A 23,308-nucleotide genomic window follows, 5' to 3' on the forward strand; every position below is an offset into this window, starting at 1 on the left:
ATGCAGTTTTGCCCTTCCTATTATAACCTGGATATTTATCGAACAGGAAGAGTTATTTACACCCCATGTTCGAATCCACATACGTACTACAAAATTCGGTAATGTTCTTGTAGCTATTCCCTATCGTGTAAACTCCTTTTAATACTTATATGGCCGTCCCGGGATATATACTGAAAATTTATTATTTATTTTTTCATATTCAGAAGTAGAAATGGCTTTATGGAACTGGATATATGCCTCAGAATTAGAGTTGGGGGGGGAGAAAACAGAGACCCCCAAAATTCCCCGTTAGAAAGTAGTAGATTTAAAAAAAAAAAAAAAAAAAAAACTATATATGCCGGATATTCCGGTATTATTCCGTTCTCAGATGGCGTTACGTCATCTGAGAACGGATGGGGTGGGGCTTTCCCGAATCCCTACCGGAGACTGACCACGGAGTGAAAAATGCCCATAAATTCTTTTCGTGTTGAAGGGACGTGGTGTGGAGGGACAGTGATCGCAACCACTATGCTATCTGCAGCGATTCATATGGTTTCGTTGGTTGTTTACAATATTCGTAGTGTCACTGAGGAGCTATTTACAAATTACGTAACCGAAGGGACTCTTGAACCCTCTCCTCCTTCCGAAGGAGCTGCTCTTGATAGCCAACTCTGAACGGCAGTGCCATCGCTATAAACAAATCTTTGATCAACATTTCTGAAGAGGTAAAGTGTGTGCTAGTATCTTTCTTGAATCAATCATAATTCAGCTGTCTAAAAGATAATCCATAGAAAAAAAAAAGTTAGGTAAGTTAATGTTTAAAAGCATACTGTACTGGTAAACAATCTTATGTCTGTATTTTAATATAAAAATGTGTCATCGGTGAAATTTAATTTATAATTGTAGCGTGGTCTTTAAATAAAGCTCCTGCTTTTTTTTTTTTTTTTTTTTTTTTTTGTAAAATCTGTTTCCTCCTGCAGAAATAGATTTACCGGTAATTGCAATAAACGCAGCATTAGGGGCCCCTTGAGATCAAAGAACCCTGAAACCTCGTAATTAAAAAAAATACTGTAACTAAGAAAAATAAACTCTCAATACTAGTAGGAATGTCTAAAGCCTCGAACATTGACGAAGATTTTTGATAAATATGTACGCCAACACTGCAGGATTAAGTAATGTTAGCGATGGGAATACCACTGACATTAGTTTGGGGGTGAGTAGAGATGTGCCGAACGGAAACGCAGTTCCCGTTCGGCACACACATCAGTAACGTTATATTAAATTCTTTTTTTTTTTTATTATTATTAAAAACAAGATATTTTATTAACGAGCGTTCCGTTTCGTAAGATTTTCTCTTTCCAACAATTTGGTCGATTATGAAATGTTTGGAGTCAAACAATGCCTTTTTTTTTTTTTTTTTGTTCTTCCGCTGTTTTTGTTCCGATTCTGGAAAATACAATTTCGGTTTGGCTCCTGTCGGTGAAGTGATTTGAGAGCTGCTTATTTTAGATCACGAATACCTTTTTTTTTTTTTTTTTTTAGCAAGTTTCCAGAAATCGCTTTAACCTGCGAATTTTTTATTTAATTAAAATAAGTCTTCACTATACCAAGAAAAATGTTTTTAATAATAAAAAACAAAGTGCGAAAAATATACTATATATATATATATATATATATATATGTGTGTGTGTATGTTATTAAGATGTTATTTTTCCTGCCCCATAATTCAATGAAATTACTCTTGCTATATTGCAGAAATATTTTCCACTCTTTCGTGAATTACAACCATTATTGTATTTTTAAATCCACTGGAGTAGATCCTGCATATTAAAAGATACTACTCCAACAACACAGTATACTTCTGACTGATGCTAATCCAGTTATTCTCTGGGAGATTACATATCCCCAGGGGCTCACATCTGGTGAGTATGGGCTTGGCACACCCAAGGTCCTGAGATGGATATCATCATTCTTCTCTTTCTTGGTGATTTCCTTTTCTCTCTCTCTCTCTCTCTCTCTCTCTCTCTCTCTCAGGGTAACTCAGAATTTTTTTCTTTTTTTTTTTTTTTTTTTGGCTGGTGCAGCATAAGCCTACGTTCACTGCAGCAACATATAATTCGTGAATTTTCTTGTGTATAACACGTTTTCTTCTAATCATTGAATCTTGCAGAAAATTTAACTTCTTTTTTTTTTTTTCGAAAAGAAGGCAAGGCTCGGTGTACAAAGCACATCACCTTTACTTTCTGAATAAACTGACCGCTTTTTTCTTTGCCATTCTTTGGCTTCCTTTAACAAGTTCTATCCGAACAAATGAATACTTGATGAGAATCAACCGAAAGAGAAAGTTGGCTTTAGGACAGGATTCTCAACTATGGATCACCTTCACGTAATATCACAGCTAATGGAGAAAGCAAATGAATATAAAACACCATTATGCCTGGCATTTGTGGATTATGAAAAGGCATTTGACTCCATACAGCATAAGGCAATGTTTCGGGCACTGGCATAGATACTCCACATATTATGATTTTGAAGAAAATATATGAGAATGCTACCTCCTTTATTAGACTAGACAAAGACAGTAGGAAATTTAAATCGAGAAAGGAGTTCGACAAGGAGACACAATATCTCCGAAGCTGTTTACTGCTGCCCTTGAGGAAGCTTTCAGAAGATTAGACTGGTCGCAGAAAGGAGTCAATGTGAACGGAGAGTACCTAAACCATTTACGATTTGCAGATGACATTGTGGTCATAAGCCACGATCCCAAAGAATTAGAGGAAAATCTTAATCAGTTATGCACAGTTAGTAAGGATTTTGGACTAAAGATGAATATGGCTAAAACAAAAGTAATGATGAACAAGTATGCCACAGAAAGGGAAATAATGATTGAAGGAGCAGTAATTGAAAAAGTGGAGTCATATACTTATCTGGGACAAGTTATTAGCTGTAATAATGATAAATGGCTGGAAGTCAAGAGAAGAATAAATTTTGGATGGATAGCATTCAGGAAATATAGTCACATACTGAAGAGCAATATCCCAGTTTGTCTGAAACGTAAAATAATGAACCAATGTATACTCCCCACCATGACTTATGGAAGTGAAACTTGGGCACTCACCAAAAAGAATGGAAGAGAAGCTGAGAACGACACAGCGAAGAATGGAACGAATTATATTGGGAATCAGACTGTTAGATAAGAAGAGAAACACATGGATTAGGCAGCAAACTCAAGTAAAGGACATTCTTATCAAAACTAAAGAACTAAAATGGTCTTGGGCAGGACACATAGCTCGAAGACATGATGACAGATGGACTAAGAAAATAACAGAATGGTACCCAAGAGGAGCTAGAAGAAAACCTGGAAGACAAAGGCGGAGATTGATAGATGAAATTCATGAGTTTGTGGGTAGTAAATGGATGGCCAGTGCTCAAAACAGAAGGAACTGGAAAGTTACTGGAGAGGCCTTCATCCTGCAGTGGATTGAAAATGGCTGATGATGATGATCTGAACAGAAACTTTAATGTTTTCTCTATAACTTGTTTCGATTCGTTCATATACTGCATTCTCATAAACTCCATGCATTGCTGCATAACTTTGCGTTTGGCACTCATTATCCACTTGGTATGCTCAACGCTAACACTGCAGCTGTGAAAGCACGAACATTTTCAGATTCTGGTTCACTTCCGCATTCCTCCCTCCCAATGCCTCCGTAGCCTAGTAACAACACCGATACCCGTACGAAGTACAGTTCATATAGTTGGCAGTACTTTCTCTAGTTAGTGCTGAATAAAAAATAAAGACACCGACAACCATAAACTGTACTTCGTATGGTGGTTGGTATCGTTACTCAGCACTAATTCGTGAATTAGTGCCTGATTAACGACACTAGACGCAAGCAACGTGTAGTAGTTCAAGAACAAATTGGGATGCTACTTTATCACTTCCGCTGCACATGCGTAATCGCGATAAGAAGGAGGGGATAGCGATAACAAAAACCGCAACACTGATTACAGTAAACGACGTTTTTTGTGTTAGTAATACGTCTGATCAAAATTTCATAAAAAATTGATAACATTATCCGTGATCACAATATGCGGCGTGCGCTATATTGAAAATTTTATTAAAACTGTATTCGTTATAATGGCATTTTACTGCACCAATTAATTTACCACTGCTAAAATAAGCTTGCTTGCTCCCACTCTTAATCGTAGGTATAAGCCTTATAAGGAAACACGAAGCTAATGGCAAATCGCACTAGCACTTATAACTTCCGTGATTCTCTAAGTGTTGGAGATTAGTGTTGGCCTACCATATACAGTAGTTATCTATTTACACACCTTCAACTTAAAAGTACAGGTAGGTTGTTTTTTTTTTTTTTTTTTTTTGTTACAACTGTGCTCGGATAGGGCAAGGGTACAAAAAATGTTGCCGAAGATCTCATGCGACTGATTGTGTGACAACTGATATTAGCCCTCGTTGGCTTACTCTAATCATGATTTACATCCGAGCGTCGCTCATCTAGCTACGTTTTCAAAAAGAACATGTAATTTGCTGAAAATCGACACCATTGCCATAAAGTTTTTAAAGAAGGAAGAAAAGGGTCCAAACACTTACCAAAACGATACACTGTAATATCTTTAATAGCAAAAGTGACAATTAAAAAGCTGAATTCTGTCTACTGAGCAGTAAAAGCTTGCTCTCGTTCGAAAATCGGGTTGGAACAGGAGTAATAACGATATAAGACACTTTTCCAAGAATCGATACTTTTGCTGATACACTTTCATATAAAACAAAATAACAGAAAAGTAGTTGAACCGGCCTCCGTAGCCGAGTGGGCAGGAGCGGGAGTGCAGTAGCACACGCTCTTTGAGTAGACCGGAGTTCAAGCCCCTGACTGCTGAATACGGTCGATCTGCCAACCCGCAGACCAGCGTGGCAGATTATGGTCCATTTCCCTCAGCATGAATTGTTGAGGAGGCTTCCATCCTGCAGTGGGTTGATAATGGCTGCACTTTACTTTTTAGTCGAAATCTGCATCAAAAAGCCCGGGAACTCGAGTTCACCAAAGGAGTAAACTTTTCCATGGAATTCTTTCTATTCCCAGCTTTAAGAGTGGACTCCCAAAGTAAAATATCATTTCTTTTTATTCTTCTCTACGATAAAATATTATAATCAAATGCATTACCGATGATTTTCCCTTACGATTCACCGCAAGAGTATCGATTCTGGGAAAGTGTATATTGTTATTTTGATGTTTAAATGCCACCGCGATCAAGTGCCGTTGATCGCAGCTCGCCACGCTTGTAGTCGCGCTATTAAGCTGGCTGCACGAAAATGCTGGCGAGTGACGCGCGCCATGTAATTGAGCACAACCCTCAAGAAATCGCTCTCTTTTTTTTTTTTTTTTTTTTTTTTTCCCTCTTAATCTAAAATCCAAACGAAAATATCTCTCTCTCTCTCTCTCTCTCTCTCTCTCTCTCTCTCTCACACACACAAAAACATTTTACTTATGAAGATTATCATCATTCAGTGCCTGAAGTGGAAGAATTTTTGGCTTTATTAAAATAACCAAGAGGCGGAATCCTCTGAGAATGACTAATAACTCGCCACCCGTTTGAACGTTGGGGCGTTTTCAAGTAGATCTGGGTTATCCTGTTTCAGGCAAAGAACTTTCTCCATATTTCCCACGGAATTTTTTTTATTCCACAGTTAGATTACCAGAATGCGCTTTGGCCTCATGGCCTGATTGCTTCGGCATTAATACAAACCCGCTCGAACATTCACGTAACGTGCCGTTATTCTGAGCAATGGATGCCCTTACTAAGAACTGGCGTGAATTGGTACCGGGAAGCGGTCTTTCTAACGATCTCCGCTTTCCCGTAATAAAGTGTTCAGAAACAGCTTGTACAACACAAAAGCAGACACTGCACGAACATAACACTATACTAAAGTGACCAGATCCTTAGTATTTCAATGCTGAACATCGATTTTTCACCCCCTCCCCTAAAAAACAATATACACATATTATTTAAATATTTTTTATTTAAACTAAGGCGCATTTAGGGCTAGAGCCTCAAGCTGCGAACAAATTTAGACTATGTATATAAAGTGCTTAGCATCATAATACACAGCCATTTCTGAATAAACAGAAAATTTTTAAGGTGGCATCGTTTTAGGTTATATCTCATATTGTGAATACCTTCACAACGAGTTGCCATGATATTGCACTACTTCGAATAAGTAACGCTTCACCTAAGGAGAAGACTAGTGTTACTTATTCTCAGATAGGTACCACCACCCAGACAGCACTGTTTCAGGGCTATTTGGCCCTTCGTCAGTGAGTGGGTAGGTACCCAAGTGATGCAATGATGGCAAAAACAGTTATGAAGTATAACTCCACAATATGAGAGATGCCTGATGGTGTATGATGTATTTAGACTAAGGCGCATTTAGGGCTAGAGCCTCAAGCTGCGAACGCATTTAGGGCTAGAACCTCAAGCTGGTACCTACCCACTCACTGACGAAGGGCCAAATAGCCTTGAAACAGTGCTGTCTGGGTGGTGGTACCTATCTGAGAATAAGTAACACTAGTCTTCTCCTTAGGTTAAGCGTTACTTATTCGAAGTAGTGCAATATCATGGCAACTCGTTGTGAAGGTATTCACAATATGAGATATAACCTAAAACGATGCCACCTTAAAAATTTTCTGTTTATTCAGAAATGGCTGTGTATTATGATGCTAAGCACTTTATATACATAGTCTAAATTTGTTCGCAGCTTGAGGCTCTAGCCCTAAATGCGCCTTAGTCTAAATACATCATACACCATCAGGCATCTCTCATATTGTGGAGTTATACTTCATAACTGTTTTTGCCATCATTGCATCACTTGGGTACCTACCCACTCACTGACGAAGGGCCAAATAGCCCTGAAACAGTGCTGTTAGGGGGAGCTTGATGATGTCCGGAGTTTCCAAGAATAGGTAACAACAGCCTTCTCCACTGGGGAAGCGTTGCCTATTCGAGGAGTTTATGAGTTTTTGAGTGGTGTGAGTTGAAGGAGTTACTGTCCCTTTCATTCTTCTACACTGTTTCTTTTCCTCTTCCACTCCTACTATAACTTTCCCTCTACCTTTTTTGCTTTTCTAAGTCTGATAGGGACAAGTGGATATTCGAGTAGATATTCACATTACATACATAAATAGCCCTGAAACAGTGCTGTCTGGGTGGTGGTACCTATCTGAGAATAAGTAACACTAGTCTTCTCCTTAGGTTAAGCGTTACTTATTCGAAGTAGTGCAATATCATGGCAACTCGTTGTGAAGGTATTCACAATATGAGATATAACCTAAAACGATGCCACCTTAAAAATTTTCTGTTTATTCAGAAATGGCTGTGTATTATGATGCTAAGCACTTTATATACATAGTCTATATTTTTTATTTATAAAAATATATTTAGATACAAAATATAAATTAAATACATATACTTCTTTGAACTAAACTTATAAAATATCACACTTCAAAAAACAAATAGTCTATATTTGTTTTTCGTTTTTTTTTTTCTTCACATATATTTGTTTTATTTCACAGAATACTTATATTAAATAGGTATTTCTGTAAAATAATAATAATAAATCTTTTAACAATAAAAACAATAGAAATTAAATATTTTTCAGCGGAGTGAACTTTTCTTAATAATTTTTCATTATTTGCAATTTATTCGTAAAATTCTTCAAGAATTAGCAAAATTGCATTTAACTTACAGTACTTCTTTCAAATACCTGCATGATATGTCCCTTGTGTCAAAATGTTTAAATATTTCGACTCACCTCATAACTGTTGGCATTCTTTTGTCATTCCATACTTTTATTTTTGAATCGGCATCAGCACTTTTTTTTTTTTTTTTTTTTTTTTTTTTTTTAATATCTCGTTAAAAAGCCCACTTTCTTCATCTGCATCAATTAACTTCATTTTATCGTGATTCACGATATAAGTATGGAAGTTACATGTCCAATCCGCGACAGTTTGCAGTGCGGGGCAAACGACTTAAATCCGGGACGTCTTGTCACTTTACACTATACTCATCTCTGTATCATCACACTGTAACACGACTGAGTTGAACTAACTTACAGGAGACGCCCTACATAAGATACATTACTCGCTAAAACTGTCAGGAGGGCACCGGACTGTAACAACCTAGCTGAAAGATTGTAGGAAGTTATCGTATTGTAGAAGGACGGTTATTTCATAAAAAAAAAAAGTTAATCTAATTAGGTTTATTTTGCATAGAATTACAGGGCATTTTCATTATTTCTGTATAATAATAACCGAATTTGTTTTAACATTTCGAATCTGTGTTTTATAATATATTCCAGGAATCCGAGAAATTATAGGTTCTAGTCTGGTAGCCTAATTAGGACAAGTTCCCCCCCCCCTCTCAATTCTTGTCAATTTAATGAATTGAGTTTTTGTGTTTTCTTGATTATTCATAAGTTCAGTATAAGAGAAAGTCGAATTTACTGTTTTAACTTCAGCAGGTAGCGCGGCACACCTGTCAAGTATAAAGTTTTTTTTTTTTTTTTTTTTTTTTAACCACAAAGCAGACAAAATAACCTTAATAACACGCAACTGACAGATTCCTCTGACCTTTGTACAGCTATCTCGGAGTATAAACCGAAAATTTATTTTTAATACACTAGGTACAAACAAGTTTCTTGGTGTACTGATTGAAATAAATCATGTGGATACTGAAAATATTTACCGTAGCCTATTACAGTAACAAAACCTCACCAGTTATAAAATATGCCTAATTATAACCAGTGCCGGATTAATCAATAAGCAAAATAAGCACGTGCTTAGGGCACCAAGGGAAAGGGGGAATCGCAGTTTTTTTCCCTAGCTATCATACCAACTTTAATTCTTTCGCTGCCACATGCTACTTCAGTTGATTTTTTGTAATTGTTTTACCTGCGTGTTCGACTTTTCTCCGCATTGTTAAAAAAAAGTTTTTTCTTCCAAAAAAAAAAAAAAAAATCACTCTCGCCATGATACTGAAGGTTAAACAAAATCCACTCTCAATTAGTGTATTTATTACGAATTTAAAACAGTAACTTTCGCAAGTTTCATGTGTATTTTTTAACATTTATTCTTCTGTAATTTTAAGACCCGAGCTGAAATGTGTTCAATTAAGTGGTGCAAAAAAGAGAAAACTGGCTAAAAAGAATCAACAAATGGCTTTGGATTTAGTGGCCAAGACTGGAAAGCTGACTGATTTCTTCACAAAAGTTACACAACTTGATCTTCCAAATCAAAGCAGATCTCCGCCATCAGAAGCTACTTGTACTGTATCTGACTATGACAAGATTGAAGATGAACAAAGCTCCACACCCATCAGTACCGCTCGGTCAACTTCAAGGTCAGAACATCATCATGATGTTGAGATGTCACAGGCTGGGTCAATTGGCACGAGTCTCACTACTGATCACACTTTGCCCGTAAATTCTCATGATATATCTAGTGTAAATGTTGAAGTGTCTACAAGACTGTCTGAAGTTGAAAAGATTGCTACTGGATCAAGGTGAAATGATTCAGTCTGCAAAAGATGAAGTAAATTAAGCAAAAGATCCAGGGTTGTGGCGAGATTTTTCTGCTGACGATGTGACTTATTGGATTGCTTGCGGACGCAGTGACTGTTGCACCATAATGGGCCATATGACAAATCTTACCGAACTTTCAAAAGTGGCAAACAAACAAGATACTGTAAACGAAAGCATTTCTCTGTGGTAAAAGCCAGTGGTGACCAATACAAGAGAGAGTGGTTATTGTATTCACCATATTTAGACGGCCGCCGTTGTCGAGTGGTCAGGCGCGCGGGTGCACAAGTACATGTGCCTTGAGTGACCGGGGTTCAAGCCCGTGACTGCTAAATATGGTGCTGTTTCTCGTATTCTGTCTATCTTGTGAACTCCTCTAACCGTTTGGTCGTCCCGGAGTATAAACAAAAAATTTATTTATCAACAGGTCAGTTACTGCTTTGTTTGTAAACTTTTTCTCCTAAATGTTCCTCGTGTTTTTTTGAAAGAGAAGGGTTCAGTGACTGGCGAAATACTAGCGTAATGGCTCATCACGAAAGAAGCACTACTCACCGAGACTCTATACTAACATACTTAACTCGCAGACAAGGTTTGGGCTTGCCGCTTTGCGACAAGAGTTTGAAAACCAAATTAAAGAAGAGTGCAATTACTGGGAACATGTCTTGGAGCGTGTAATAGCTGTTATTCGTACGGTAGCTGAACGTGGCCTAGCCTTTCGAGGAACAGATGAAAATTTTGGTTCGCTGCAGAATGGGGATTTTTTAGGGCTGCTTGAGCTCATAAGTCAGTTTCATCCATTTTTAACAGGACACATTTCGAAATATGGAAATTCTGGAAAAGGAAATCCTTTTTCAGAACCAGAATCTGTCCAAAACCACCTGTGAGGAGCTCATTGTACTAATGGCTCAGAAGATCCACGTTTTAATTGATGACGAAGTAAATTCTTCTGGTTATTTTCCCATGTCAGTTGATTCAACACCAGATCTATCACATAAGCGCTGTACTTCGATACCTAAAAGATGGGCAGCTTACTTGAACGCTTTTTAACCTTTTTGGAACCGAAAAACCATACCGGTGAGGAAATGGTAAACCAGGTATTGCAGTACTTACGTGAAGTTTGCTAACTAAATTTTTCAAAGTGTAGGGGTCAGTCCTACGACAATGCTGTTAACATGTATGGTAAGGGTACTGCAAAAGACTTCAGAAGAAAATAAGTTTACCATATATGTGCCCTGTGCAGCCCATTCACTAAATCTGGTAGGCCGAAGTGTGGTGACTGCTTTAAGTGGCAGTTAAATTTTTTTTTTCTCTACAGTGCATTTGTTCTACTTTTTTTTTTTTTTTTTTTTTTTTTCAGCTTCAAACAGCAAGTGTAAAAATTCTTAAAGCTTGGCTTAGAAATGAACCTGTGTTAACATCCCTGCCTAATACCAGATGGGAGGCATGTGCAATGGCAACAGCAGCAATTTTGAAGTGTTTCTTTAAGATATTGGAAGCTTTACAGTGTTCAGCTGAAGACCAGTCACAAAAGGGAGACACTAAAAGAGAAGCAGAAAATATTGCAAATAATATGCAAGAGGTAGAATTTGTTTTCGGTTCGTACATGTGGGATGAGAATTTGCGAAAGTTTCAGAGAGTAAGTCCTGAAAGTCAGTTCATGTTTTTACATGAACTGACCAACTATGCTCTTTAAGAGATGACTTTGAAAGATATGAAGTACTTATAAAATAATGTCACTTCATCGGCTGAAACTGAAAGGTACTCCCACTGCTCTCAAAAACTAATTGATGCTTACTCAGAAAACTTGGACAATAATCTCTGCTGAGCTTCAGCAGTTTCACGTGTATGTGTGCCATAAGTTCTGTGCAACAAAAAGCGCAAAAACCAGATTCAATCATGCTAAACTTTATAAAATAATTGTAGAAGACAAAATTGATTGTGCGTTTCCAAATGTAGTTATTGCCTTGCGTATTTTTTTAACATTAATACAAATTTCACAGCTGAGCGTTCATTTTTTTCAAGTAAAGCACATTAAAAATCCCAAGAGAACAGCTATGCGACAAGACACATTGGATTCCTTGTGTCTGCTAAGCATACCATAACAAATCTGTTTCTATGCTTAGCATAGAAGCAGATTTGTTATGCCAAATTAGTTTTCAAGACTTGATCAAAGATTTTGCAATTAATTAAAAAATCTAGAAGAAAACGTTTTAAAAAGTAAACAAATATAAACCCATAGGTAAATCTTTGCTTATGTTTCACTGCTATTTAATGTTTGTTTAATAAAAAAAAAAAAAAAAATTTTAAATCAATAATATACAGTGGCGGACAAAAACACTGCACCACCTTAAAAAAGTAACACTTGTAGTGAAACGTATAAGATATTGTTTGATTACAGTCATTTTGTTTGTCTCAAAGCAAATGTATTGCGTCAGATAACGCTCCTATTGCATCAGACAGTAATTGCAAGGTATTGCATCAGCCGTTTCTATAAATACGGCGTTGGGAGGGTATGCACGCTCATTAGTATCCTATTTTGCGGAGGTGTAAGCATGACTCCATAAGTTCAGTTGACACCAAGAAAAAAAAGTGTAGCTGTTGCTCTGTCCCAGGAAGGGCTTTCTACGTGTGCTATCGCTGATAAAATAGGCTGCTACCAGTCAACAGTATTCCGAGTGCTGAAATTAAAGCGTGAAACCGGTGATGTGAAGAGAAGACCTGGATCAGGCCGTAAGAAAGTGACTACGGCTTCCCAAGCTGCTATGCCTTCGTAATCGCCATGCTAGTGCTTCTGATCTAAAACTGTATTTTGAGATAGCCTCTGGTGTTGAAACAAGTGCACGAACTATCCAAATAAGGCTTTCGGAATGTGGTCTGCATGCCTGTTGGCCCAAGAAGAGGCCTTTGTTTGCCCAACAAATGAGGAAGAAGCGACTTGTTTGGACTAAAATGCATGTTTCATAGACAAAAAAGCAATGGGACACAGTCATCTTTTCTGACGAATCAAAATTCAACCTGCATGGCTCGGATGGGAAGCGATATGTCAGAAGACGAAAATCGGAGGCATACCATCCTGACTGCATGACACTGACTGTAAAGTTCCCTGCCGGTCAGATGGTCTGGGGATGCATAACAAACAAAGGGGTGGGGCGAATGTAGAAACGTACACTGCTATCTTGGAGGAGTGCCGGAAACCCGTTATTAGGAATCGCCACACAGACGTCCAAAACTGCATTTTTCAACAGGACTCAGTACCTTGCCACACAGCAAAATTGGTAAGTTTTATGCTATTAAGATTTAATGATGAGTTTGGCTTGTCTCACAAGGCTTAAAGATACTTACACTAATGTTTTCCCTCGTTTTTTTTTTTTTTTCTCCCTTAAGGCGCAATCATACCTCAGCAATGCTGGCATTACAGTATTGGACTGGCCCGGCAAAAGTCAGATTTGAACCCTATTGAAATTGCTAGTACATAATGTCGTCTAAAATTGCTCAGAAGAAGTCAACAAGTAAGATTCAGCTGCTGGAGAGCATTGTAAGGGTGTGGTACCATGACATTGGGCAACCCTATATTTAGAAGTTGATTAACTCTATGCCAGATCGTTGCAAGGCTGTAATTGGAGCTCGAGGAACAACAACAACAACAGAATATTGAGCACTTAATATTGTACTGTAAATCAGCAAAATATTTTGCTGATTTACAGTACATAATACTATTACGTTAACTTGTCATTTCAGTTTGTACACGTAAGTGCAATTAAATGTATGTTTGGTTGCCATGATTGCCATTTGCATGATTTCTCATATTTCCATTAATTACGCATTTTACCCTTTGGAAAGATATTTATGGTAATTAGGTATGTGAGGTGGAGTCTTTTTATTGGATTTTATTCACAGAGATATATATCCCATCTAACAAATGGATTTCGAACATTTATGCAACCCACAATGCAGCGCAAAACATTATTTGCACAATTTACAAGTGATGCAGTTTTTTTGTCGGTCACTGTAGTTGTGGGGGTCTTGCCTGGAAGAAAACTGAAAAATAGTTATAAATTTTCAAACTCTGATTTCACGTTCAGCACTAGTCTTAATGTCTTATATGTTAAGCAATGGAGAGGCCGAGGGGCACCATTGTTGGGCTGTGCTTAGGGCATCACCGCGCCTAATTCCGGCACTGATTATAATAATAATACTCTCTGATATGTTATCTTATTAAGTTTTGAAATGTCATCATTTCCTCTGAGATGTTATCATTCTTACAATATTCAGTAGTTTATATTTAGCGTTATCTAATTAATGTTATGAATGCCGCATTAGTTTGTGGTATAAAACTGTTTATCGTTTTCCTGCTATAATAATCTCGAATGTATTGGCATGTTAAAGCCATAGATTCGAAATATATTGAGCAGATTTTATATTCACACTATCTATCAAGATAATGATGTATCACTTATAAGAGTCACTTCTATCCTAAAATTGAGACTAATATAAAATCCAGAATGCCGAATAAGAAAAAAATAAAATACAATTATTGAAGAAAAATTCAACTTCTTCGCCTCTGTATCCGTATAGCAAGGCTCATGTTGTTTTTGCTCGTATTTCTGCGCAATTCTTCCCCATATTTCAGTTTATATTCAGAGTCGGCAATTCTCGGATTTCAAGATAAGGCTATGAGTTTTGCACGCTTGTTTCATTTAGTGCAAGAGTGTTGGTTTTGCTCCTGTCTACTTCGCAGAGATGAGTAATGTCAGTTGGTAATGATGATAAAAAATGTGTGACACTAGAGTTGAAGTTTCCATTTACACATGAAAGTCGCTGGACTCTCGTCTCCTGGGGAGGGAACATAAAAGAACTCCGTGCCTCTCATCTCGGACTCTCTCTGTACGTATGCTTTTGTCAGATCGATACGAGAGGACAGATGTGGAGGTTGATCGAATACTGACCAACAAAAACGAGCGCATATTTGAGCTAAAACTTATTCAGCTAAAAGCACATATCCTCTACAAAAACGATGGAGGCGAGAAAGACCAACATAAGCAAAGTTTTCCAGATTACTCAAAACTGAGGAATGAAAACTCGTTGGAAGTGCGTAATAGTTCTGTGTCAAAGTTGTCCATTGCGATGTTATCGTCTTCATTTTTTTTTTTTTTTTGTCGAACTTTTCGTCTGAAAACGCTTGTCTCACATTCTCAATCTAAGCAAAATGTACTTATATGCTAAGCGTCATTATGAATATATGTAATAAAAAATATGATTTAGTTTTAGCTATAAATTTTACTTTCTTCTTTACCGAGAAGGTTAAACTTGCACTGGCTTTTACACTATACATTTTACGGGTAACAACATTCATTCTACGCCGATGCTCTCGGCTCTTCTTCTTTTAACTCTGATGTAATACTTTGATTTGGTTCATTATGCTGCCTTTGCCTAATTAGGGATTTAACAGAACGAGTTTACGTCCCGAAATTTACCTCCGTTCATCTAAATATAAGCACTTAAATGAAGGGACTATGTACACAAGAGTTATATGCAAACAGTTGTAACAATATTAAAGTTTAGTCAAAAATAAATTATAAATTAATAAAAATTAGCAATTTATTTTAACAAAATGCAAACAATACATATTCAGCTAATTACTGTACCTGAATGTTTAACGCAATACATCTTCAATAATTACAGTATCTGAAAATAATTTGCAGAAAACTTTGAGCATTATTATCAGCCAAGTAACTTTTAAAAGGTTACTTGGCTGATAATAATGCTCGGAGAATACAGTAGGTTTCCAGTTTTTATTTTATTTATTTTTTTTTTAAAGACTTAACTCCAACATTAGAAGCGATGCGCTGTAAAACTTGCTGTACAGCAAATACTGTTTGTTGTTAAGTTTTTAGCGCATCAGCTATTTAGATCAAATTGCACCATTGTATATTATGTCTGTACAAGCGTGTTTAGGCCAAGGCCTCTGTAGCCGAGTGGTCAGGAGCGGGAGTGCAGTAGCACACGCTCTTTGAGTAGACCGGGGTTCAAGTCCCTGACTGCTGAATACGGTCGATCTGCCAACCCGCACTGGACCAGCGTGGCAGATTATGGTCCATTTCTCTCAGCATGAATTGTTGTGGAGGCTTCTATCCTGCAGTGGGTTGATAATGGCTGCACTTTACCTTTTACCTGTTATGCGGGCTGAAAACCCCAGAATAACTTACGGGGAAGTTCCTACTCTCTCTCCGCTGTTGTTGTTATTTGGTTTTTAGGAGCATTAGCAACTAAGGCCATTCCCTGACCTTTCCGCATCCTCCGTATCTGGTTGTCACGGGCTCTAACCCCGGTCTAATCAAGAAGCGTGTGCTACGCACTGCTGCTCCTGCCCCTCTCTGCGCCTGAGCTTGGCTAACGCTCTAACTTTGGCCTGTTACATTGTAAAAGTGAGGTCATCAGGCTAACAAAACCATAAGGCTGTAATCATAAGAAAGTGCTTTATGTACTTCGCGCACTTCCTTATGGTATGCAGCTTCAAGCTTTAGCGACTAATGTATGTGTTCGTGTGTGCAAATATGTATATATTAACATATATATTCCTCAGCATTTTTCTACGATTTATTTATGCCTTTTTTTCTGTTTTTAATGAAATTAATTTCAAAGCATGAATTGAGATCATTTATTTGAGAAGTTTATAAAGTATGTTTAAGTTGGAAAAGTGACAAATCCGCCCCCCAAAGAAATGGAAAAGCCGACTAGCGAAAGAACCAAAACGGCGTCGATTGTATGGTCAAATTCTCCGGAATCTTGGAAACAGATAAGAACTTCAAATGTACACTGAATGGCATCTACAAGAGCAAATGATTTGCAAACTAAACTTATGCGAGCAGCTGACAATGCCATACATAGAACTGCTATCCAGAATGAGACTTTTGAACAGCCCTGTGTAAGAAGACCAGCGAGTGAAGCCAGAAATTGTAATCAAATAGAAACTGAGACAAAAATTCCAAAATTCTGAAGAACCGACTATTGGATTGCACATTTTTGGTCGAATGACAACTGTTTTGAGTTTTGTAACTCAAATTCTAAGAATGTAGTAGTAATGGAGGCATTACTAAGAATGTAGTAGTAATGTTGATGCAAGAAAGCAAGCTTATGTAGCATCACCAACAAAAGGAAAAAAAAAAAAAAAAAAACAATTTCACACATCCATTCCCTCTAAAAGTTTGTCCAGTTCCTCCTTGAATTTATTTAAGCTGTCAACTTCCACAACGACTGCCAGAAGTTGGTTTCAGCAATTAACCACCCCCTGGCTAAAGGCAAATTTCCGCACATCTATTCTAAAACTGTCTTTCCTCAATTTGAATTTATGCCCCCCCCTCAGCTTCGTAATCTGAGCAAGTGGAAGAATCCCATCAGAATTCAGCGTGCTCAACTCATTCAAAGCCTTATACACCTTAATCAGATCACATCGCAGGTGCCTAGTCTCCAGCCTCTGCAATTTGCCGAACTTAAGCCTTTCTTGGTAAGAGAACCCCATTCGTTCCCCTCACCAATCTTGTTGCCCTTCTCTGTACAAGCTCAAGCAACTCTACATCCTTTCTAAAATGAGGTCTCCAGACCTGTAAAGGCATGGCCTGACCATTGCCTTATACAAAATGATAATCACCTCCTTTTCCCTACTAGAATGCTTCCACAAAGGCAAATTAAACTTGGAAATTAGAACTTTACAGACTTTCTTTGTGAACTAATATCTAATACAATCTCAGCATATAAAAAATTTTAGAGAAAATATTAGAACTTACAATGGGACTATGCGATTTGCTGCAATTGGTACAAAATTCATGGTCAGGTTTATTACCTAACTTTATCTTCATCTGTCTGAGTCAGAGGAAACTTTCAGAAGTTTGCACAGTTGTATTGCTTAATAGTATAGAACATGTTTGGTACTTTTAGATCACCAGAAAATGATTGTTTGCTATTCGTAATGCCAAAGTTGAATCGTGTCATAAGAAAATCCTTTTGCAGCTGATTTAATATCATAAAAGCTGAAATATTTGCGTATTATGCTGAAGTTGGAACTGTGCCAACTGTTTGCAACGATAGATACTTTGATAACGCTCTAGTGTGGGCTGTCACAATATAAACTACAGGTCGCCCAATGCAACATTAGAAGAGTGCCTTGTGGGCACTCGCTTAACGCATGCAGCCTTATTCGGTTTCAGCAGTTCAGAAAAATTACCCAGTAGACTGTAGTAATTTTATTGTGAGTACTGTGCGAACAGCAATTTTTTAGTATATTTCTACTTTTTTTTTTTTTTTTATTTTTTTTTTGTTTATGCATATATTTTTTTTCAATACAGTTTCATATGATAATACAATTTCACAGCATAACACTTAAGAGTGATGAATCCCCTGAAGAATGAATAAGCGAGCCAAAAAAGAAATTCATCTGTGGATGCAGCATCAAAGTCTGAGCAGCTGCTAATGCCAGACGTAGAAATTTCAGAGAAATTATTAGAATGTACAATAACGCCGTCACTTGCCCTTAAAGTAGATATGAGGCTCTGTCGCGAAGAGTATCCAGAGGTGGGGAATGTGTGTGTGTGGAAAACAATGGAAAAATTTGGTAAATCCCTTTCCCCTCAAAAAAAAAAAAGTTTTATATTGCGCATCTCTAAAATTTTGCTTTAAAACCGGAAAAATCGCAAGTAAAACATATGATCTTAAAACTGCATACGGGAACTCTTCAATGTGCCATCCATTTTCGATTAGCGCCGTCGTTTTAAATATGAGGCACGGTTCTACCTCATGTTCAAAGAGACTGTTTACAGAGAAAACAATGTGAACATCCCCAGAATGTCGCTTCCTATATGTTTGAACGGCTAATGAGGAGAAAGTATCGAAACGATTCAGAACTGGCAATCAAAGTTATGGTATGATCCCAACAGCAGTCAAACAAAGTGGAAGACCCTCCCCCCGCTAGAAAAAAAAGTGCCGAGTACACAGCAAAATGAACGTTATCCACTACGGGTGTTTTCCACTACGAATATGCTTCAGTGGGACAAACAATTAATAGAAACTTCTCCATTGAAGTTCTGAGACTCCTTTAGAATGGATCGAAGAAAAGTGGGACTCTAAAGCCTGGTTGGTTGCTTTATTACTATAATGCACCATCGCATTCGCTGCTACTTGTGCCGATTTTTCGGCCAAACATGTAATCGCTCAAGTCCAACAACTCCCTTATTTGAGGGGTTAAAAAAAATTAAATTATGTCAATTTGATGACACAATAAAGAGTAATATCAACGGCTCAGCTTTCCAGGAGTGCTTGAAAGAGTGTGAAAATCGTTAGGTGCACCTTAAAAGGACTATTTCGAAAGGGATTAAGTGCCCCGGATACTTTTTGTACAGTCCACTTATGTGGATGCGTTTTCAGTAATTGGAAACCCTGATCAGCAAATACGGCTTTAAAGTTTTAGTGCAGATTCTCCGTACTAAATTTCATCATGTAGAGAGCACTTGTTATATTCCTCTCAGAAGCGCTGACCGACCGAAGCTACTAGCCATATCACTGCTTATATAACGTGCCTGAAGTAGTAAGTATGCGTATGGGTGGAGGATAGAATCAGTGCAAGAAAACTGTGAGGATGGTCAAGGTCAGTAAACACGGCAGTTCCCCAGAGAAAGTGCGGCAGTCATGGCACTGCAGGAAATGTATTGTATACCTTGCCAATACTGTATTCACGTGATCTGGAGATCAGCTTACGCTGATACGTGACTGTCTTCCCACCCTCTAGAGGGCCCTCTTCTACATTCCTCTTAGGTGGGAGAAATCTCACTCAACCTGCGGAGGATGCCTTCCTTTACATCCACCGTCGCTCTGTCTATACCTTCTTTCCTTTACTGTCTCTGGTACATCCTGTACTCTTATTTTTTTTATTTTATTATTATTTTTTTTTACTTGGTCACTTTCCAGGAAGCTCAGGTGACCTGTAGGAGACTAGCCAGAGAATTATGGGCAGCCTGGCTACCTCCTAGTGGTGTGTGCGAGCAACCTGGGGTCCCACCAGGGGCTCTGCGGCCAAAAGCCAGGACACCCAACAGAACCCAGCACAATACTTCATTTACAACACATAACACTTTCTGGCTTTCACAGTGATACCGTTTGTCTCCACAGAGTTTATATGGCGCAGATATGGGAAACCATCGGAGGCGCTTTTCCCCCCAACACTATGCAGATCAGCTTACGAATCCAATGTATTTAGTGGATTCTACCTGCAGTCCAATTCCGACAAGGTATACCTTTAAAGAATTCTTCCTTGCATAGCGGTTCTGTTTGGCTGTGAAGCATCAGCGGGTTACTGGACATTAAATGGTTTGAACGTCAAGTTATTGGACAAAATTTGAGACACTTTTTTATAGTCCATGTGTGAAGACAGATGCACTTTCAAGGTCCGCTTATAAGAGGTCATTTACATGGAATTCCTTTGTTTTGTTCTTGTAAATAAATAAACAAAAGTTCCCATTTGCTTTCATGATGCACTAAGGGAATATTGCTAAGTTTAATTCTGACCATACAGCTATTCAAAGGAAATCGTGCATATAAAGAAATTTTAAAGGAGAAAGTTTCCTTTTCGTTGCAGCTAGTGTGACCTATTTACCTTACATTTCATAGAAAAAAAAATCAAGACATTCCGTGCGTTTCCGCCCGTAAACTCTTAATTTTTATTCACAAAAAAGATAAATCAATCTTTAGAACATGCAATATACAGACGATATGAGAGATTATGACCTGGGTGTCTTTTCAGGGAACTTTAAAAACGACCGGAGAGATCTGACACTGCGGTGATGTTTGTTTTCCATGGTTTAGATAACATTCATTTGTTATCTAATTATGATAAAAATGGTAAATTGGAATAATTCCAGAGAATTATTCCAATTTACCATTGATGAATCTCCTTCTACATACTGTTTGCTAATACTTATACAAAAAGAACTGTAAGCAGAAGTTGTGTTCTGAAATGAGTGGTTTTTCATTAACCATCCATTCGAAAAGTCCAGGTTTAATTCTTCCTGCCATTCAGCTTATTTTAGCCTTTTCAAACGGATTTGAATTATTCGGCCTGAGGCGTATGGTTTTAGAGATGTCCCTGATTTTTGTCTTACTTATCTCCCACTTAGAATGTACACAGCACGTTAAATATAATAGGACCTACTGATGTCTCATTTCTTGAATTTCCTTGGTGTTCGCTCAAGTGTTCCAAATCGGTAAAATTGCAGTCGTTCGTGCCCTGTGAAAGATGGAACTACATTGCTGTTAATGTTTTGTAATTTCCAAATGGTTCATTTGTCTTCCACAATTCATTTAGTTAAGAAAGGACCAAATACCGTGCTTTAGCCAAAAGACAATTTAACACTAATTTACTAAAGGAGTCTCATTTAGAGATGAATTCCTTGTTAATTATGCAAGAAAGAACTACTAACTTAGCGTTACTACCTGTAATAATTATACGGGCCAAGGGTTTTTTGTTCGGAACACAAAAAATTTCAAAGAGACGAGGGGAGCTCTCTGACGAACAGAGTTCCCTCCTCTTCGGGTTTAAGCCTGCTATGTTCGGATTCCAGATTTGTTTCCATTTCTCTGGGTCGTATGATAGAAAAGAAACTATCTATTCCATTTTAAAGTGAATAGACATTTTCTTTTCTCTGGATCTTATCAGCGTCCAGTATAGCACTGATAAGATCCAAAACTGAAAATTAGAAATTTATAAGTAGTTATCACAAAAGAAGTCCATGGACTAGTTTTTCTCTAATAAATAACATTTAACTATATATATATATATATATATATATATATTTATTTATTTATTTATTTATTTATTTTTAATTGCAAAGTAATGTAAACTTCGCTTTTTCGCTAAAAAAACAAAAAAAAAATTGTTGTTTTCTGTTATCCCTCCCCCTTTACCCCATCTCCTTACAAATCATCTTCGGGTGAAATATTCTGAAAAGGTGATAACTAAAGACGTGGCACAAATAGGCTTAAAATATATAGGAGTAGCAAGAGAAGTGGAGTAAACACTTCCATTTCCCTATTTTAAAGAACTGAAGAACATAACTAATCATGCAAAATAAAAATGTAAGTGTCCTCTATCAAATAGGCTCCTGTGCTGATTTTATTACTTTCAGAATATCCTTCGGTGTTAGCACCAGTTTAAAACGTCGACCGTCTAGTTCTATTCTAATATGAACATAAAATATAGAAAATTATTAATACAACAAGAATGTACGAAGTACGTTTATTTCCTGTTGTATTCTATTGCTATTAAGCAGCTTATCGGGTGTGATTTAAGATCTGCTGTCGGATTTTCACACATCCTGCAACTGACCCAAACAATTGGGGCTTCAGTCAGTGTTGTATGTATTGACTCCGACACTCAACAGCTCCAAGATTAATTAAGGATTACGCAAGCAGATGGACAAAAACTATGTAGAAATAATCTTTCTTGTTTACTGATTCGGCAGGCAGGCTAGCAGTATTGCACCCATGGGTGAAAAAACAGTGTGCCTATGCGAGAAGAAATTGTGTGCAGAAACTTTCATTTTACGTCTTTCAAAAGAATATCGCCGCGATTTTAAGATAATATGATCATGACTGCTAATGCAGTAACTTGAACTAAGATTTTGTTACGCCAAATAGTGTTGACTTAGATATCACAACGAACCTGAACACTGACGATTCCCTGACAGCATCCCGCGCTCAAAATACCGTTGTTTAAAAGGAAGGAAGGAAGAAGTCTCAAATTCTTGTCTTTCCACCCTCCGATGGATGTTGGACAGCGCGACGAATGCACGTGTAAGTCTCGTAGCCTAGATATAAAGGGAATACACATAGAACAGCGAATTTCTGAAATCTCCATTCCTATACAAATGCAACGCTCCCTCCCCACTTTTCACCTGTCTAATCGGGCTTTCGTGACCGGGAGTTTGTCGTTATCTCTATGGAAACGTTCAAATTTAAGCGTAGCCCAAACACGGTTGTGTGCCGTATACGGGAAACGCGCTGTAGAATGCCGAAGCAGACGCATGCTCCTACTTCGACATCTACCTCTGCGAACATGAATCTCCACAACCTCTTCCCGTTGCCGGAGGAAAACGTCATCGTACCATGTGTTTGACGTTCTACGCATCGACTTCCTGTTATCTTCTGACCTATTAATCTACTTGGCGGTGGGTAAGAGAAAATCGATTCAACGCTTCCCGCAGTGTGCACTTAATAGGAAGACAAGCTTTTCTTACCTCTGAATGAAAGAACGAGCAACAGAACAGTTTTGTACAGCCCACTCCACCTCAGCAGCTCTCCCGGATCCATAGCTACATCATACATGCAGTCTTCAGCGACTTGCAGCCACCTTCTGCCATCGCACGCAAGCGCACTTCACGAGCAAGAGGCTAACTGACCTTATTGAACGCCAGAAGCAATGACGTCGGTCGTGGGACCAGCGCGCGCCAGTCGAACATCGTAAAAATGGCTGCTGTCTTTAATGAATTAACCGCTGCATATACACATCTTTTCGCTGTTAGCGTCGGGCAGAATTTGTTAAAACTGCTTATTTATATTGGCGGTGGTTGTGCAGTAGCGTGCTAGCTGGCGATAGCCACCGAAGTAGAGCGTGTGCAATACGGTACGCTAATTAAGCTCTGTCTATAAGTATTACCACAGCCAAACAGGTTTCCTCTGCAGACTCAACAC

At 37.9% G+C, this 23,308-nt stretch overlaps 1 protein-coding gene across 1 annotated transcript in view; it reads right to left on the minus strand.

Moving 5' to 3' along the window:
* The window catches only part of LOC150088340 (uncharacterized), a 115,083-nt gene extending 92,078 nt beyond the window's left edge, over window positions 1–23,005 (minus strand). The window contains exon 1 of the mRNA XM_090369458.1: window positions 22,855–23,005. Within this exon, the coding sequence (XP_090225584.1) occupies window positions 22,855–22,942 (88 nt within the window). The 5' untranslated portion in view covers window positions 22,943–23,005. The remainder of the gene's footprint in view (window positions 1–22,854) is intronic.
* Window positions 23,006–23,308: the final 303 nt, after the last annotated feature.

The sequence above is a fragment of the Mastigoproctus giganteus genome, chromosome 3 (assembly GCF_048544385.1).
Source record: "Mastigoproctus giganteus isolate SK-2022 chromosome 3, ASM4854438v1, whole genome shotgun sequence".
Lineage (NCBI taxonomy): Eukaryota > Metazoa > Arthropoda > Arachnida > Uropygi > Thelyphonidae > Mastigoproctus > Mastigoproctus giganteus.